Source organism: Oxyura jamaicensis, chromosome 2, assembly GCF_011077185.1.
Source record: "Oxyura jamaicensis isolate SHBP4307 breed ruddy duck chromosome 2, BPBGC_Ojam_1.0, whole genome shotgun sequence".
Lineage (NCBI taxonomy): Eukaryota > Metazoa > Chordata > Aves > Anseriformes > Anatidae > Oxyura > Oxyura jamaicensis.
The window spans coordinates 43,201,785-43,220,651 of record NC_048894.1 but is presented as its reverse complement, the minus strand read 5'-3'; the positions used below and the strand labels follow the sequence as shown (position 1 = coordinate 43,220,651).

Genomic DNA, 18,867 nt, shown 5'->3' with positions numbered 1-18,867 from the left:
CACACTTAAAGAATTCACTTAGGTCAGTAACTGGCATCAGTTTAGTAGTTCTGTTTGCCAGTGAATTTCTTAAAGTATAATAATGTCTCACTGCAGTAGGAGGCCGTAACTACAATATAAATAATATTGCATCCAAACTGGTAACATTCAGTTAACTCAAGAACTTAATTAGAACATACTAAGCTTATGCTGCAATCTGTCAAAAATATAGAGAACCTCCGTTTCTTGGGCATTGCCCTAATTGATGTGAGGTTACTCGTCAGATTCCTATTCCTGTGCAGGACAAAGTCAGCTGGCAAATATTTCAAGGCAATGCCTTGTTCAGAACAAAAATTCAGATATTTGCCACAAAACACACTCACTGCTTGTTTCCCTTTCTTCAGAAATGGAAGGAAACAGTGCCAGCAGTCGTACTGGTGAGAATTCTTTATTAAAGAACATTATTACTAGCTGCTGTAATGTGCATGGTTACTGTGCTTACGAAATGCAGGCAACTGTTCCACGGTCTCTCTATTCACCTGATAGGCCTTGCCCTACCGGGACCGGCTGGTTTATACATAACACCTGCACTACAGATATTGACAACAGCAGAATAGAGCTATCTATAGAGCAGACAACAACACACAGCTATCTGAGTTGAATGAAAGAAATTAAAAGTTAGATGTTTTATCTAACTGTGTATTTGAGGGGACAATCACATCTAGTCTATAACGCTTCTATTTTTACTCAAACTTTCTCAAATTCCCAAGACACCTAAAAATTCATTTTATCCGGTCACTTTTCATAGTGCCATTCAAAATCCAGTCAGCAACAGCACTGCTGAACTGAAACGGTCCATATTTGGATAGTGCTGGTCTAGTACTAAGCACAAAGGACTGGTTACACAACTTGATGCTATCTATCCTCCCACAAAGAAAAGAACTGAAACAGAAGTGAAGTTCTCGAAACTCCCAGAAAACAAAATGGAGAACCCAAAAGGAGAATCAATCCCCTCCAGCCCCAAACCAATCTTTATAACAGAGTTCTAGGAGATGCCAAAACAACCCTGTTCCTTCCACCTGTTTTCCTCTCCAGGGGATTATTTTTTTTAATACCATACCATCTATCAACTGACATTTACAATTTCATGCTTGACTGGAATGGAATGTAAATGTTTCTGTGTTTCCACAGAAAGCTGCCACCCTTACCAGAGCTATGTGGCTGTTGTTCCAAGTGTTGTTATCAACCAGAGTTGTCCGGTTGGCCATCCCTGCTATCTGATAACCATAGTCCCACCACGACATTACTCTGGCATGCTCATCTGTGTTTTGTCTCAGCCAGTAGTAGGCTTCCCTGAAGTCATCCAGGATATTGCGAGTGCTGGAAAAGAGAGTTCATTTGATTCACATTGGTATAAATGCTGGCAACAAATTGACTGCAACATGATAAATCTGGGCTCACAAATCAAGATTTTCTTATGTGCTAAACTTCTTTGCAGGGTTCCGTCACCAGTTTGCACTCAGAACTTTGACAGCTGCATGGCCCGAAGCTGAAACTGCTTTTAAAGATGTGACTAAATGCATTTCTAGTTCAATCTAGTTCCATAAACAGGTCTTATGACTCAAATACTTCTTTAAAAAAAATTATCGCGTTCATTAGATTTGGATAGGATTACTTTCATGTTTTCATGTTAAATGCTTTCTTAGATTGTATATATTTTTGAGAAGTAGAGTATTAAGAGTTTTTATTCAGGTGACAATTCTGCCCTAATATAATTAGAAGGCAGCAAAGCAGATTACAAATGCAAAGGAACTAGAAATACTTTTAAATTATTTTTCAAACCTGTGACCGTACTCACCCATCATGGTTATAGGAAGCGAGAACAACGCTAGGGCTGGAGTATGCATTACTTGTTACCCAGGTACAGTGCACCGCAAACATCATCAACAACATCAGCATCAGCATAGTAACAATGTTCTTGATATTGGGACCCAGTCCTTCTTCTGTTTTTTCCTGTTCAGATACATGTTTTCTCACTTTGCCTGCCTAAACAAACACAAACATAGCTGTTAGGACAACTTTAATCATCCATGGCAACGGAACCAAAATACCTTTTTCTTCACTACATGCACCTTGTAAGTGCTGTGGAATACTATAAAAATAGACCAAATTGTAGTGTAAATTAACTACATATGCACAAGAATATTCTGACAATCCAGCAAGTTGTATGAAAAGATTATTCCCCAGAAGCCTTTCAGGAGAAAAAAAAAAAATCTATTACACGAGGGCTATTGCATGATTTAGTTTGGCTTAGTCTGATGATACCCATTTATAAAGCAGGGTGGAAGAGAGCAGGACACAGATGCTTATTGTGAGGAAAAGAGGGAAACCCAGGGCTCATGCACTTTCCAGAGCTTGTAGAACAAAGCCTAAACTAAAAACACCTAACACCATCTTCTTCAGGAACAGGAGAGTACACAAGTTTATGTATAGCAACACCTTTCCAAAAATGTATTATTCTTTAATTTCACCTCATCTTAGAGGAAATACAAGAGGGAAACACAGACATTCAGTGATGCAGACCTGCTGTAACTAGTTAAGGAGAGCAAGCAGCTGTCTGTCATCACTCCTCTGGAAAGCTGGGTCAGCACTGTAGACCTCCTTTTCGTTAAAGGCTCATCACTGATCAGCTACAAGCAACCACTTCTATGCTGACACTGATTTTCTTTCACGACATCACTTAGAGTTTACTGGAGAACATCAACGCTTATTCTGTATTTCAATGCTAGTAATTCAGACCTTTGGTGGAATTTTAAATATCCCCTCACCTTATCATACAGGTTGCCAGGGTTCCTTTTGTCATCCTCATCGCTGCTGTCCTCTATTGGTGGATTTTCCCTCTTCATATCATCCCCCAAATAACGCTCAAAGACATTAGAGAAGGCAATTGCAGATAGCATACAGACCACTGGAGTCAAAGTGAGCATCAGACGAACCATCACGCCAGCAAAGTAAACGGCACTGATTGCATACAGAGCAACTGCAGAGGGGAAAAAAAATCTACTGATGACATTTAGAAAGTAACAATCACTGTGACTACACACATACACGCTCACCATACAACTGTTTCTAAAAGTGGGCTGAGCATCGGTGTCTATAAAGACTTGAACATGCATCTTGCATTGCATTGCTTTTTAATTTATGGAGATAGAGTTCAATTAAAGCTTATGCCTTTTGAGCCTCAAACCCTTTCTGAAATTCATCTTGACAACTATTAACAATAACACAACCACACTTTCATATTCATTCATTGTGTGTCAGAAGATACATTATTAGTGAAATTTAATATCACACCCAAAATAGTACTGGAATAATAGGTAGTGTCATTTGGTTAGAAAGACCAAATAGCCCTAGACCAAACAAGTTATTAAATCTGAAAAAACAAAGAGTTAGTGTTAGAATCTCATATAAGTACCAAATTTTAATTTAAATTAGAGATATCCGAACAAATTGGGGGCTTGTCTACATTATAATTCCATACAGACACATAAGGTGATACTGTGAATCCTATTCTGAAGCAAGTTATCCTGGATAGCATTAAAAAAAATGTACCACCACAAAACCCCAAGATTTTCAGGATAGCAGGAATATTCACAACATTTTTCATAGGAGGAAAAAACAAACAACCACCTGCATGCATTCGTTAGGAATATCTATTGTTCAAGTAATAGTGGTTATGGCTAGTTTGCTACAGCTTAACAACACGCTTCTGGGAAAGATTTGCCATGGAAATCAAAGGAGACTGGTTTATCAGATTACGTTGCACAAATATTTTGCACTTCATAGTGAAGTTCTCACTCATAGGTCTCTTTAAGCTGACTTAAATAGATGGTGCAGCAGTAGGAGGCTGAAGGGAGCTCCCCAGCACTGGTCTTTACTGCAAGCAATAGAGCATTAAATACTCAAAAGTCTCGGGATTTAACACCGCAAATGTTCCCAGTGCCAATGGGGTAATCTAAAGAGGCAGCTGTGTATGACCGGAGCCTGCTGTTGCCACAGAAGTGCAAGACCGTGCGATCTTCACTCCTCCTTTTGGGCTACAACTCCAAGTCACATCCTTAGAAGTCACATCCTCATAGTCTTAGAAGTCTGCTGTCAGAGTAAAGCTTCATACAAATAAATTTGTTGTCACTGACACAAGGAGACCCTGTACCTGTGCTTAGGCTTGTGCCGTATCTAGCACTTGCTCCACAGCAAATGATTCTGCTCACTAAAATAGCTGAAAATCTGGAAAGAAAAGGCATTTTGAATCATCCTCTGTGGTGGGATGAGTTCCAGAAGAATACCTAGGGAAGAACTGGGTGCCTTGCAGCCTGTGTGGGGAAGGATCTCCCCTTTGCTGCTGCACAGAGCTATTCACCTGGCTGTGCTGTGAAACTGTACCCCCACTCATGGCTTGTGAGATCAGCATGTGGAAGAACATGCACCTCCAAGAGCCACAGTGACAAATCCCACCTCTCTTGATAAGAGGCCTCATCACCAATCCACCAATCTCTGTATGAGCTGCATTTTTTACGGATGATTTTAAATACTGCTAGGTGCAGGCAACTTTTAACATTCACCTTTAAACACATCATGTTTAAACCTTTTCTTGAACATGTCATACACCAGCTTTGAGCAAACAAACAAAACAGAATCAAGTCAAAGACAAGATTTTTCAAAACGATTTTTAAATATTTTCTCTTACCAAAGACTCTTTCATCATTGATGTTTTTGATACAGAACCACAGCCCTGCTGGGAAAGTACACACGAGAATATGCAGATCAAAAAAGAAGGAAACCCATGTTGTAGGCTGATGCTCAGACACAGAGGCAATGATCGGGATGTGAATTTTCGCATACCTTTTTTAAAAAAAATTCAGTTCAAATTATTTTGAAGAGATAAAATTATTAACACCTGTAAACATTAGGAGTTCTGAAATTCATTTAAATGGAAGCATTTCTATTTAAAAGGTTAAATGCTCTATTTAGCAGAAATCAGATTAAGCGTTTATATCAAAAAACGTTCCCATGTCTTATTGTACTTAGGAAGTATTTGGTGTACAGAATTATTTCAAAAGGCAATATAAATAATTATTTCCATACTAATTAAAAGATTGAGCATTACAGACACTCTGTTCTATTATGGCTAGACATGAAGCCAAATTCACTAGAATGAAAACATACAGCTATGGAAACCATCATTGTATTTTGTAGGGACAGTTATCCACACCAGAAAATTTCCCAGGATTTCAATATTGTATTTCAAATGTTCTCCTCCGCACAAAACACCTTCATTTGCCTAGTACATCATGTTGAAGGATTAAATCCCAGGCCAGTTAGTGATGCCCCCACCTTCTCTCAGATGCTGTAAGTCAGGCCTTGTCTACACTTGGAGATACAGGTTAACTAAACGGCACGTTGGACACTCAGTGCAGACAAGGACAAAACTATATTAAAAGACAGCTATGCACATAGGCCTCAGCTGGGGTGCTGTATGACCAAATGGTGAGGAATCAAACAAATGTCCTTCACTGAGATCTAGGCCTCATTCAGAACTGCACTGATGTGTTTTGAACACAATATTGACTTTCTAATGTAGACAAGCCCTCAAAAGTTTAATCTTTGTGTGTGTACACATATACATGTATATGTGTATACACACATATACACACCATATCCAAGTGCAGACCTTTTCATCTATAGGCAGGGAACAACTATGTGTTCATCAAATAAATTTGAGGCTTCTTTACTGACACCTGTTCTACTACATTTATTACAGGGTTGGCACAGAATCCTGTATAAACTGGACTATGGAGCCTGAGGAAAAAAAAGAACTATAAAAGTCTGAAGTTCTCCTACCCTGCTTTTAAAAATCTACCAATTAAAATCCATCTTAAACACTTGAACAAAACTGAAGGTATTTTTCAGATAAATATTCTACATGAAGTGTCTGGCTAATGAACTGAATGCTGGATTTTTAAATGTTAACTAGACCAAAAGAATTATTCACAAAACCATACACGAATAAACCAAAATTGTTCGGAGTAGACATCTGTATACACAAAACAGATTTATGAAAATAATAAACAGGCAACATGCAAGATCATGTGTAACATCTTCGTGACTTCGTGCAATGTTGCGCAATGGAAACAGCAGAAGTTTAAGGCTCTTAGTAATTTTTAAGCATGTCCTCAAGTGTTGATACAACTTCTGGTTATTTTATGCTGAAAAGCACTGCTGTTTTGTATAGTCAAACATACAATTAAGATACTCAAAGACTTCCAAAGAAGCAAGAAATTTAGCAAACAAATTAGTGATGAAGGTAAAATGGTTGCAAAGATCACGGAACAGTTACTACACATGCTCTCTTTAGGTAACTGATCAAAATCCCACATATTCTCCTTGACTTAAAAACTGAACCGATTTGAGAATGAGGAGAGCAAAAAAACATTAGTTTTCAGTAGAATTCTCTTGATAGCTCATGCTTATATCCTTTATCCCTACTTACCCGGTGTCCCACAAAGAATAAAATCTGCCACTCCAAGGAGCAATATAACCTGAAAAAGAGAAGGGGAAAAATGCAATATAAATATATTGCATTTAAATACCTAGGCAGCAAAATCTCTCTCTCTATATATATAGATGTATATTTTTCATATATGTATATATTTTTATAATATACATGTAATATATACATATATTTTTTACACCTTTAAATTATAGCACAAAACTAAATACCAGAAGAAATTTCATTAAGCCTGTAGTGTATTAGACCTACTGCGTCAGGTAGCTGATGAAGTCTACCAACCACAAACCTGGTTTTGTAAGATCACACTCTACTAGTTCAGTATCAGACATAAACACATCCAGGACTCAAAGTGATGCAAAATAATTAAAATATTTCTCAGAGAATGACAAGATAGCAACCTATACTCTGCAAAGAACTGTAAGAAAATGGAAACGATAACAAAGTATTTATTTCTTCTCAAATTACTACACAGAAAACTGGGGAGAATCTATAGCCAAATCACGAATACACACTTAAACACTTGTTTCACATTGTATTTCTTCTGATGAGTGTACAGGTGGCATGGAATACTATTTGACATGCTGATAAACTTTACTTTTTATATATATAAAAAAAAACAAACCTGTATTGATATTTTAATATCACAAGATGAAAAGAATATATAAACATCATAAGATGACGGATAACACCTGAAGTTATCCACAAGATTCTTCTTTCATTTTATTTCCACTTTCCTTGCCACTATTTCAGCTTCCTCTACATACAGATATAGACAAGCTGAAACAAGAAAAAGTTGAATCCTTGTACTTATTATTATCTGAGCCTTTGTGCATGATGCAGTAAGTCTTCACTTTTTTACTTATTTACAAATGGTGTCATTTGACTTTTTTTTTTTTAAATCTAGTTTAGACATTTAAATATTGTGTTTAATGCTCTACGAAATATTTTTCCCTTCAGGCTTCAGATGCAAAGTTTACTCCCAACCAGTTGCATGCACAAGCAAGGAGGATACGCCAGTAGATGTGAAATAGCTGGTTATGGTCATCTGTGGATGTATCCAAAACACAAGATCAGATGGGATTCTCCTGAGAGTGCTTGAAGAATTGGCTGACGTGGTAAATATCCATGACCTTGATCAGGGTGCTAAGGCCCAAGTTGCCTGGAAGTGCCTAATGCTACGCCTCTAGGAAAGGCAAGTAGGAATATCCGGGGAACTCCAGGCCAGTAACCTGAGTCCCTAGAAAGACTGTGAAGCACAGCATCCTGAATTACATCATTAAATGCTTTTCAGACGTTTTCCTTATTTCTCATCTGTAAGTTGAAGAAGAATAGGCTGGACAAACAACAATGTATTGAAAACTGACTGTGCTGACAAGCTCAAAATAGCACCCAGTGGTTTGGTGTCCCATTGGTGGCTCGCTAGTAAACAAAAATATCGCAGAGGCCAAAACAGTGAATTGTGCTAAATTGAGAAGAATAACCGACAAGCCTTATGGCAGGCAGAACTTCCATCCAGAACTTTAACCTCTTTCCTCCATGTGCTGCACCCTGCTGCTAGAGGATTATTAAGAAAATAGAGAGGGAGCTGAGTGCCGTGAGATGGCCAGGGGTCTAGATCACACAGTACACCAGGAAAAGCTGAAGCAACAAGGTTCTGTCTCGTGAAGCAGTGATACTATCAGTGAATTTCAAAAATTCACATTAACGCTTCCTAAGAAATGCAACAGAAGACTTATTTTGCTACATATCGAAATTAGAAGCCAAATTTTGTCTTAATATGCCAGTCTGAAAAATTTCATGAAATATTAGTAGGACCTGCTCATACATACTGAAAAGCAAATTACAAACCATCAAGTTTTAGAAGACTTTCAGACAAATATAGATGTTAAATATTCTTTTGGAATAATGGTACCATAAATAACAAAAATAAAACTGCAATTAAATGGTCCAAAATGTTAAAACTACTGATACCAGAAAAATCTACACTAAATCTACACATTCATTGCTGAAATGAATTACAAGAAATAATTCAGTTAAAATAAAAACAAGTTAAATCTCAGAAAAGATTTTTTTTAAAATAATATTCTGACAAAACAGAATAGTATATGAGGTGTAATATTAAGATCACACAATTTACGCCCAGCAGAATTCAATTTTGGCATGGCTGACATATTTATCTATGAAAATACATCAGGAAGGAATTATAATGTTAGATGACTAAGGATATATGTCATGGAATCAGAATATGGCTGTTAGGCATCTGTGGACTGCAACCAAGCAAAAGCAAACTTGTTTTTCTGAGGTTGGGTAAAACTACCTTGAAGAAACGAAACTGAACCACAGAAGGAAAACTCACAGACATACACTAATTCCAGTCATACAGAAATGTGGTTACTTTCTGAAATACTTGAACCTATCTCATCTTGACCTATCAATGCTATTTAGAATAGATTAACTGTGCTTATCTTCATAATATGCCTTTGCTACTACTACGTTCCTTGTACCAATCTGACTTTTTGCATGGTAAGAAAAACAGAAACAAAGCAACGTGGTCATTGGTTTGCTGTGGGGTTGCCAACATTTACTCAGACTAAACCAAATGTTGGTCACCTGAGTTACCTGCTCTTAAGAGAAACTGTTTTCATGTGTATTTACCTGTGTATGTCAAGTAGATGACGCTCAGGAATACAATACCAGCAGCCAGGGAGACACCCAAGAAGAACAATGTCTGAAATTCTTGCTTTGTTAATCTGTCTCTCAAATACTGCAAAAATGCATAGGCCTGCAGCAATGCAAAAACACCTAAAGACAGGCAAAAGTTTTTGTTTAAATCCTCAAAAGAAGTAACAATCTTTAAAGCAACTGGCATACTTCAGCTATGTTTGACTTAGAAAAATACATTTAATGCATAACCTTACATCTGAAAACCAGTATAAAATCACTCTCTGTCAAAAAGACTTTAATACTTCGTAGGGATGATAGTCTGAGTCACTGCAAGAAACTAACTACTCTCCAAAACATTCTGTGCTTATATATCCACTCCTCCAACATCCACCGTCTCCTTGCTCCCAAATAAACGGGGTTAAGGGAGAGAATCACCTGAAAACTAGATTGCATGTATTTTGTCAAAAGCACAGTTTAACATCTTGAAAAAATAAGATACAGCTCTTGGCTAGCTTAAGTAATGAGTTGCAAGGAAAGAACCCAGACAACATAAAACCAAGACTAATATAGAAATATATGGAAATTAAGCTACTGAACAAAACAGTAGGATTTAATAAAGAAAAAAAAATAACATCTAAGTGAATGCAGACAACAGAATTATATAAAGCTAGCGTCGAAACAACAGAATTCACTAGGTAAGCATTCCATACCCTCAACAAATGCATTTCCTAGTTTAACATTAAACTAGAACTTTGACATGGTTTTCTGTTGTTATTCATTTCAATGCATAAAATCAGATCAATCCAATGATTCATCCACTCAAAACTGAAAAACCACCAGCAGTTGGCAGGAAGAAAAAAAACTCAAGAACTCAAGTGTATGGTATTTCTTCAATTTACGAATAAAATCATAATGCATGATGTTGAAATTCACTAGTTCCAAAGTTCTAGAGAACAGCACAAACTGTCCACTAAGTAACTGTAAAATTCTTAGGAGGCAAACTATGGCCTGATAACCTTTACTCCATTCAGAATTATATAAGAATCTCCCAGTCATATTCAAAATTATATATATATATATATGTATATATATATATATATTTTCTTTTTTTCTGGTGAATTTTAATTATGTAACAATTGCTGTCCCAAATCTATTTTCTTAAGTGACAATGCATAATTAAAAAAGAGGAATCTAACAAATTAAGCTACATCACAAAAAACGGCGTATGCTCCTAATAAACATAGGCCTAGCAGCCTTAGGAAAGACTGCTGTTGTAAAGAAATCAAGATGTCTGAACATTTAATAACTACTGAGAATAAACTTATTTAAAAAGAATCAAAAAAGAATAAAATCAGTTATTTAAAATCAGCCTACTATATATAGCATGTCATTTGTATCTAACCCACTTTGAAAAAATTATCAACTCTAAAAACAAATTGCTCAATAAAAAACTGTGTTTACCAATAACCATGTTTCAATTTTACAATGCTCGAAGGCAACATTATATTGCAAACAGTAGAGATTATCAATGTGTAAAGTAACTGCTTGTCAGAATGTGTAAGTGATCCACGGTTATGGAGGCATTTTACCTCCATTAGCTCTCACAAAAAAGGATATGTTGACTGGAAAGAAAACTTCCCTACAGATACTAAACAATACCTTTTTTCTTTAACAATTTGGTTTGTTAGTACAAGGTTCTTTCTAACACAAGGAGACAGATCTGCAAGGGTTTGGCTGTTTGGAAGCAGACATTGAGTTTTCTTACCTGCAGCTGCCATGTGTTCACTTGTTCTAATTGGCTGAAACCCCACAAAAGGTATCTGCATCGATAATATTAACCCCACAATGTAGAAAGTGCTATATGCTGGAAAAAAGAGCAGGGGAGAGGGCAGAAGAGAAAGGTGAGAAACAAACGAGTACACACATTTCAAACCAGATTCCATAGCATTTCAAACATGGATTCCATAGAAGAGTCCATTCCCCACCTTCAGACATCAATAACACTGAAACAAACCTGTATTGATTAAAATATTTAGGCCATCCTAATAACTTGTTTCACCTTCTTGTATTAGAATAAAGTTAAAATAAAATTGCATTCAATTTTAAAGGAAGTAGCAAAGTACTGTTGTTCCCAATTATACTTTTTCCTTGTAGGAAAATGAACGATCTACCTAAGATACTCTAGCTTAGAAATAGTTCTCTCTTCTCATTTGTTTTTCTTGTTGCAGAATATGGGTGGAAGAAGAGATCCCAGATAAGTAAAAAGAGCAGCTTCTGTATGAGGAGAAATTAAAGGGACCAGACCTCTAAGAGGTAAAACATTTAAAAGCGCACTACTTACTTAAAAAAAATGCAAAATGTGTGTTTGTTCTTTTCTAAATGCCAGAACAGAAGCATGCCAAGAAATTGAAAAGCAACACAATTAAAAACGAATACTGAGCATCTGTATTAATAGATGTGTATAAACCATGGGGACTCATAACCCCCCAGAAAGTGGAGGCCAAGAACACAACTGTATTAACAACATGAATCATTATTATGTATGAAGTGATATTCACGTACTTTCTCTTGACAGGATTTTGGTCCTAAATATTCCAGGAAGAGAGAGATGGGAATAGAAGAAACACCAACCATGAACAGCCACAAATCTGCTTACATTTTGAAGCAACCATCCAACTTAAAAACCAAATGAGGCTTTCTTCCCTCAGTAACAATCACGAATAATGTAACTCCCAGATTTTTTTTTTTTTAAAACTCCTTCAATTCATAAACCACGGGCTTTGCTATGGCCTCAGTCCTTTGAGAAGATCCTTGAACCCATACAACCCTTTACTAAGGTCCATGAGAACAGGCCGTGGTATACTTTTTGTTGCACCTGTGTTATTATGCTCCCAGCGTACCATATGTTTTGCATATATCACAAAAAAAAAAATCCCTGTCGCGATGCTTCCAACCACTTCCAGCCATCTTTGCTGGTGCGTGCTTTCAAGCATCTGTATTTTGCTGCTTGGCCTACCCACTCATCTATTCCCTCTTTATGTCACTGAAATACATTTTTGCTGCAGGAAACTCAATTTTTGAAGAATTCACTTCAACATAAATCATTTATTGTATCATAAAACTGTTGCAACACTGCCATCCTGTGGAATTCTAATGATTGGCATAAATCACTAGACTTCACATTTGTTAGACCATTGTAAAGAATCATTTTTAAGCCCAGTCCTACACCTGGCATACTTCATATGCCCACTTTTTTAAAAAAAAAAAAATCTTTTTTTCCCACTTCTTTCAAGCAGCTATCACATATGCTTGCCTGGCATCAAATGAACAGGTAGTCTGATACAATTTTTCAAGGAACTACTTTAGTACATGAAGGTGAAAGATAAATCATCACAAACTTTCCATGCTCCTTTGCAAAGACTATGCAAACAGCAGAACGTAAAAGCCAGAAGTTTTCTGATTCCTGCAATCCACTCTCATGATCATAACTTTGATGAGACTGACAACAAAAAAAATCTGACCTTCTGTGGATAAACTCATTTCACTGCACAAAAACGAGAAAAACCTACTGACAACTTCTCCTGAGTATGATCAAGGATTTGAACACACGTTTCCAATTAATGGATTATAACCACCAGATAATCATCTAAAATTTTAGAATACTGAAGTAGCTGATAAAAAAATATATACCTGCTCACTATTTAAATGATAAAATACCACACACAGTACAAAGAACTAATTGAATTAAATTTTAAATTCTGGAAGATCTTTTTTTTTGGTTGTATTTTGAAAAGTATACAGAACTTAGGAATTGTACAGGAAAAAACCAGATCAGTAGATTGAAGTGAAAATTGCCAAGTCTAAAGTGCACAAACAAGACTATACATACAATAATGGAAGACAGTATCTATGAATCCTGCATCCGAATAAAGAGGTTATTTTCCTAAAATGGATGTAGATTTTAGTAGCTACTGTCAGCAGGTTGCAAAAAGTAACCTATTAGATGCACATGGGTAGTTTTTTTGCACGCACACTAGCGATTCCATATTGTCTTTGCAAAATATCTTTGCTTTCCCTACTGCAATGAGCTTTTGTAAACCCATCCCCTTATCTGAATAGTTTGGGAGTGAAGCACAATTCCATTTCTTCCCAGAAGTGCTTGAACATTCCTACCTGGTTTATACAAACGCCCTGTTAAACAAACCTAGAACACTCACACAAGTTCTACAGACATCTGTGTGTAAGGCTTCCCAGGGAAGTTTAGATTAAGCCAGGAATTGCAATGGAACAGCGAAGCAGCAATCACGTTTTCATTCCAGTAACTCTCCTGAAATGCATCTCCCTCAGCTGAAGGACAATAACCTCTCAAAACACTGTAGTTATTTGCAAAGCAAATGTGTGACAAAATCTTTAGTTCATATGAACTGGCAGGACTGTTTCTGCCCCCCTCCCCAGTGAGTTTCAAAGACTAGTTCACTGAAAGCTGGAAAAGTGAAAGCACTTATGCTTTATTGTTTCTGATTACCACATCATTTCTGGATTTTATAATTACTAGATTTCATTTTCTCTTGCCTAACTCACAGAAATTGGAAAATGAACATATTCAATAAAATAATTTTAAAAGCAAAACAAGATAAATTACTCTTCCCTGAAGTTATGAAGAAGTAGTTAATGAAGTTAACTAACAGTAACGTTAAAAATTAAAGGTGGGTAAAAGTTTTTTTTTTCCTTTTAAAAAATAATTTCAGACTCTGAATCACATAAATAAATAACTAAGAAGCAAGAAACAAATACTTATATTGTGGTATATATATAAAAAAAAACGTAAAATTGAACTTGAGTAAATATTATAGTATATAATGGTTCCAATACATAATGTAAAATACAGTAATTTCCATAGCAGGCACTGAAAAAAAAAAGCATGGAAAAAATATAGAAATAATATTAAAATGGGTTAACAAAAATATATTTACAAATATGAAATATCTTTTGATATTACACTTCAATTTATATGTTCTCAAACGTCTCAATGTTTGAGACGTGTTCTCAAACTATCTTTTGTAAATGTTTCACATTAGGGAGTCAAAAGTATTCTATCTAACTTATAAATAAATCTAAGAATACCTGAATTGATTATTATTTCATTCGCACACCCACACTGTGACCAACTGCTCTAACCAGTAATGTCTCTGTAAACTGTCGACAGAGTACTTAAATATCAGGTAAATCAATTAAAAAGTTATTCTCCTGAGGTCACTATCCAAACATTCCTGAAATTGGGAGCAAGGTTGACCCATTAACCCAATAAAATCTTAAGGACTCACGTGGAGTAGGCAGGCTCTTAGGCTACTTTTTAGTCCAGGTTATGTAAAACATACGTGGCTGCTTAAAATTCCCTGTCTTTTCCCATATATGTCACAACACACTATAACATTTGCATAATGACTGGTGCAGAACTTTTTAAAAATACTAATAGTTTTATGCATTAGGAAAAGACAAAGATGAAACATTGTTCTTTATAACAGACACATGCAATATATATATGTTAAATATACTAAAAGGATGCTAAAAATACCTAACCATCCAATTATTTCCTTTTTTTTTCAGTGCACTAGAAAGCATAAAATGAATTAGCAGCAACATATCTGAAATTTTGAAAATGTGAATGATATGTTTTAGCTTCCTATTCCCACTGGTGTAGACAGTGATTGACTATAATCAGTAATCCAATTAATAAAACGCAATCTGATATGCAGTTACCTAATTCCCACCAAAGACAAAAGACATCATTGTAATTTCATATCTCATGATTTAGCATTTGACAATGATTGTTCAAAGAACAAAACTTACCTATGTAGACCCTCCTGCTGTATCTCTGCATCAGCAAGAGGACAAACACATGCAGTGGAATAAGGTTGATGATGAAAACATAGCCACCCCATGCAGAGACCTGCGAGAAATGGAATAGGAAATCAGATCTAAAAATATCTGCAAGTTCTTCAGATAGCCAGTGCTGGATATTTACAAGGGTCTGACAAGAAAACACAAACCCCACTAAAAGTAATACCACCAGAATTTTTTTCAACATTTACTGTACAAAAAGTAAAAATACCCCAAAGTGGTAAAGTTAAAGAATTATGGACTGGTGGATTTTCAAGGCCATCTTTCTTACAGCTTCACTCCTCCTCCCAAGCAAATCTAGTCAGGCTGGCAGACAACAATGTGATGCTGGGGGCTTTTCCCCATGGTGAAGGATGCTGCAAAAGGCAGCAGTAGGACTCCCTTCTAGGATTCAAAGTTTTCCTTTGACATACAACTTCAGCATGACGCATTATGCTTTTTGGCAGGGACAGGCAGAGTATCTCCAGCCAGAGAGAAGGAAGGGAGCGAGGTATACACGGTTGACGGCAGAATTCCTGGAGCAGAGCAGCAAATGGTGGTTGTGGTGTGAGGAAATAAACAAAAGGAAGGAAGGAGATACACAGGGAACACTGCTGAGCACTGTGGCATGGTACACAACATCATCATGGAGACTGTGAACATGTACTAACAGCATTACTTGAGAAGTGCTGGTAAGAGGTATTTAGAACTGAAATGCTACAATGTTATCATTATGTCCTTCACTCTTGGCTTAGATAAAGATTTAATGAGCTACCGTTACAATGTGTTACCACATTTCTAATACATTTAGAAGGGCTAATGTTGACTAGGAAGTCTACATTTTAACACATGTTCTCTTATCAAAATACAGTCTAGACTTCTCCCATCAGTACCACGCCTATCCTAGATCCTCATTTTTAGAATGCAGCAGCTAATGTGGTTTCCACTTTAATTGTACTTTAAGGCTTAGATTCATATATATATTTTTAAAGCCTTAGAATCCAGAAAGAAACCCAAATGACTATGTTCTACAGAACAAAATAAGGTCATGGCAGAGATGCCGTTTTCTGATACTAATAGTACAAAACCCAGCATTTCAAACCCCGGGGCAACTGATTCATATATTAAAATGATTGGAAACAAGTACAAAACTTGTTAATTTTCTAGAAAGTCATTTCAGACTATCATTATTCTTTTGCCAAATTACTGGCATGAACTATCATGGTTTACATATGCAATTTAATTTACTGAGAGAAAACATTATACAAAGACAGGCAAGACAACAGAATGAGAACAAATGTGTAATTAGGATGTTGTCATATTTAGGTAAAGGTTCGAATGATGCAGGTAGCAGACAGTTTGTATAGGCTAGATAGAAACTTGCATCTCTAATTAACACCTATTCTCTAATTATTGAGATATTAAACTAGATCTACATGCCAAAGATTGCACTGGACTGAAGATACACCTTGGAATTTTCAAACATATCTGAGGTTTCCTCATAGACAAATGGAGTGGAAAACTGCCATTACTCCTACAAGGTCAGCCTCAATCTAAAGGTTTGTTTTATGACCCCCTCATCATAAAGAGACATCAGAAGCAAACAAAGCTGATGTCAAATGAATGCTAAAAATATAAATGCAAGAAAAAAAACTTATCCTTTCTTAATGCAATGCCATAGTATGAGTCAAATTACTGCTGTGAGTTAGGTATACAGTTTAAGCAGATTTAGATATTAAGAAAGACATCTGTCAGTGCATGCAATATACATTTGCCTTTCAAGAAGCTGTTCCCCAAACTCCCGATGCAAAGAAAGGCTCTTACTTCCTCAAAATTGTGATTTAATTTTCAACTTACACTAAATCCATCAGAGAAAGACAAATGAATACTATATAATGGATATTACAATTATGCTCTGTCTTGAAAATCTATCTAAGCAAAATGCCTAGGAGGGCATCTTAACAAAACCCTTCTGCAAAAGGAAATACTATGGAAAGCCACCACCAGGGATGAAGCAGGTGCACTCAGGGAACTATACATTTCTATCATCTAATCACTCATGCTAGTCTATGGACAAAACCTTTCTAGCTGACAGGAAAGGAAGATAAAAAGAAAACAGTAACATCAATTTACATTAAGAACTGGAATGTTGTAATGACGACATTGATTCTCTAAGTTGTCACCACACACTCTAGATTGCATCCCTTCCTTCCCAAAGGGTTCCACAGATCAAGACCAGACTAAGATGAGGAGAACCTGCTATCCTGTGATTTTTTTTAGCAGTAAAATTGTAAAAACAAAGAAGTGTATATTATCTGCGTATTTCTGAACAACATTTTTAGAGGATCTTGCCAATAAATAGGCATCATATAAAAGATCGTGGTCTATCAACGTAACAATTCAAAGCCTTATTTGCCTGAGCTTGTATTACACACATTTCTGTACAAAACCTACAGGATCTCTTCACTGTAATGCAACATAAACAGCAATGTTATGTATGAAGAAGTGGCTGCTTATTTACCGACTCAGCAGAAAGAAGGAGAGGGAGGAAAGAAACAGGGGACGAAATAAATGTACTCTTAACAGGAGACAGCTACGCTCTTTGGTGACACATATAGGGCTATTTCTTTCTGTTTTAACAGCAAAAAATCTAGAGGAAATTTAGTCAGCATCCATACAACCACTGAATTAGTCCTGTATTTTAAAATAAGGCATGCAAAATAATTTGTAAGTTTCTTTGTCATGCAAGCCTAGTTACCTGGCTGTGGAAAAGCAGTATTTGAGACCTCCATCTCAACAAGACCATGCAATTATCCTGACTGTCTCACTATTGGAAGGTAATTTATTTTAATTTTGATTTAATATTTTGAAACTAATTTATCATATAGCCACACACACACACACAAACTATCAGTTACAGGAGAAGTGACCTTTGACTTATTGGTACAGGAAAATTCTTTGAGTCTAACATTTCAGAAGATAAGGAGAGAGGAAAAAAAAAGAAAAAAACCAATTCCCTGCATTTTGCTATTAGCTTTATCTCCCCAGTTTTACTAATATTTTTTTTCCCCTTTTGTTAGCCCTTAGGAACGTCTCTGCAATAATCTCCATTTTCATAGATCAAGAATGAAAAAGAGACTATGATCATTTAATTTGACACTGAATTAATTCAGTATTTTGGTGATAATCTTTACTTTACAGCTTAATTATACCCGGAGAAATAGCTTTCAAATTTATATAAATACAACTTTGTCCATAAATTTATAATATTATTGGGCTTTAGTAATAATGACACACAGATATATGAATACTAAAACTCCACCTTAAATTATCTGGACCAAAACAGAAATACCACTGAAGAAGAGTATCTATTCATGGCATAGGATGACTTTATAAGTAAAGTTACTGTATTTAGTGTTTTTCAAAAACTGCTTTCATTGTATTGACAAACTAAATTTCAAATTATTTATTATGTCTTCTTGCTCATATATTTAAGGTCTTAATAATAAAATGAACAATTTTACATTATGGCCCCAGCAAAGATTTAAACCTCCTCCTTCTGTCCTTCATCAACATACGAATTAATTAAGTCCCGCTTAAAGAGTTTAGCTATTATATATACATATGTAAAAGGCTTACCATGTAAAAGTAAGATAGACAGCAGCAGATTGTCCAAAAGACTGAACCAGTTTTCACCGACTTCACCTTTAAAAATAACCAAATATTTATGAGTACTAAACAAATACTAGATACTATTACAAAATTTCATTCCA

The 18,867-nt window shown here is 35.9% G+C and overlaps 1 protein-coding gene and 1 long non-coding RNA gene across 2 annotated transcripts in view; one reads left to right on the top strand and one right to left on the bottom strand.

The window, feature by feature from the left end:
- STT3B (STT3 oligosaccharyltransferase complex catalytic subunit B) overlaps positions 1-18,867 on the bottom strand; it is a 49,871-nt gene that overhangs the window by 6,976 nt on the left and 24,028 nt on the right. The window contains exons 4-12 of the mRNA XM_035318296.1: positions 18,734-18,799; positions 15,065-15,164; positions 10,980-11,078; positions 9,206-9,352; positions 6,530-6,578; positions 4,727-4,881; positions 2,808-3,019; positions 1,838-2,025; positions 1,188-1,359 (exon numbers count right to left, since the gene is read on the bottom strand). Coding sequence (XP_035174187.1) covers positions 1,188-1,359; positions 1,838-2,025; positions 2,808-3,019; positions 4,727-4,881; positions 6,530-6,578; positions 9,206-9,352; positions 10,980-11,078; positions 15,065-15,164; positions 18,734-18,799 — 1,188 coding nt within the window. The remainder of the gene's footprint in view (positions 1-1,187; positions 1,360-1,837; positions 2,026-2,807; positions 3,020-4,726; positions 4,882-6,529; positions 6,579-9,205; positions 9,353-10,979; positions 11,079-15,064; positions 15,165-18,733; positions 18,800-18,867) is intronic.
- On the top strand, positions 8,076-12,025 carry LOC118162234. The gene is made up of 3 exons (XR_004748350.1): positions 8,076-8,201; positions 11,443-11,527; positions 11,790-12,025. It is a non-coding gene; the product is annotated as an uncharacterized LOC118162234 (long non-coding RNA).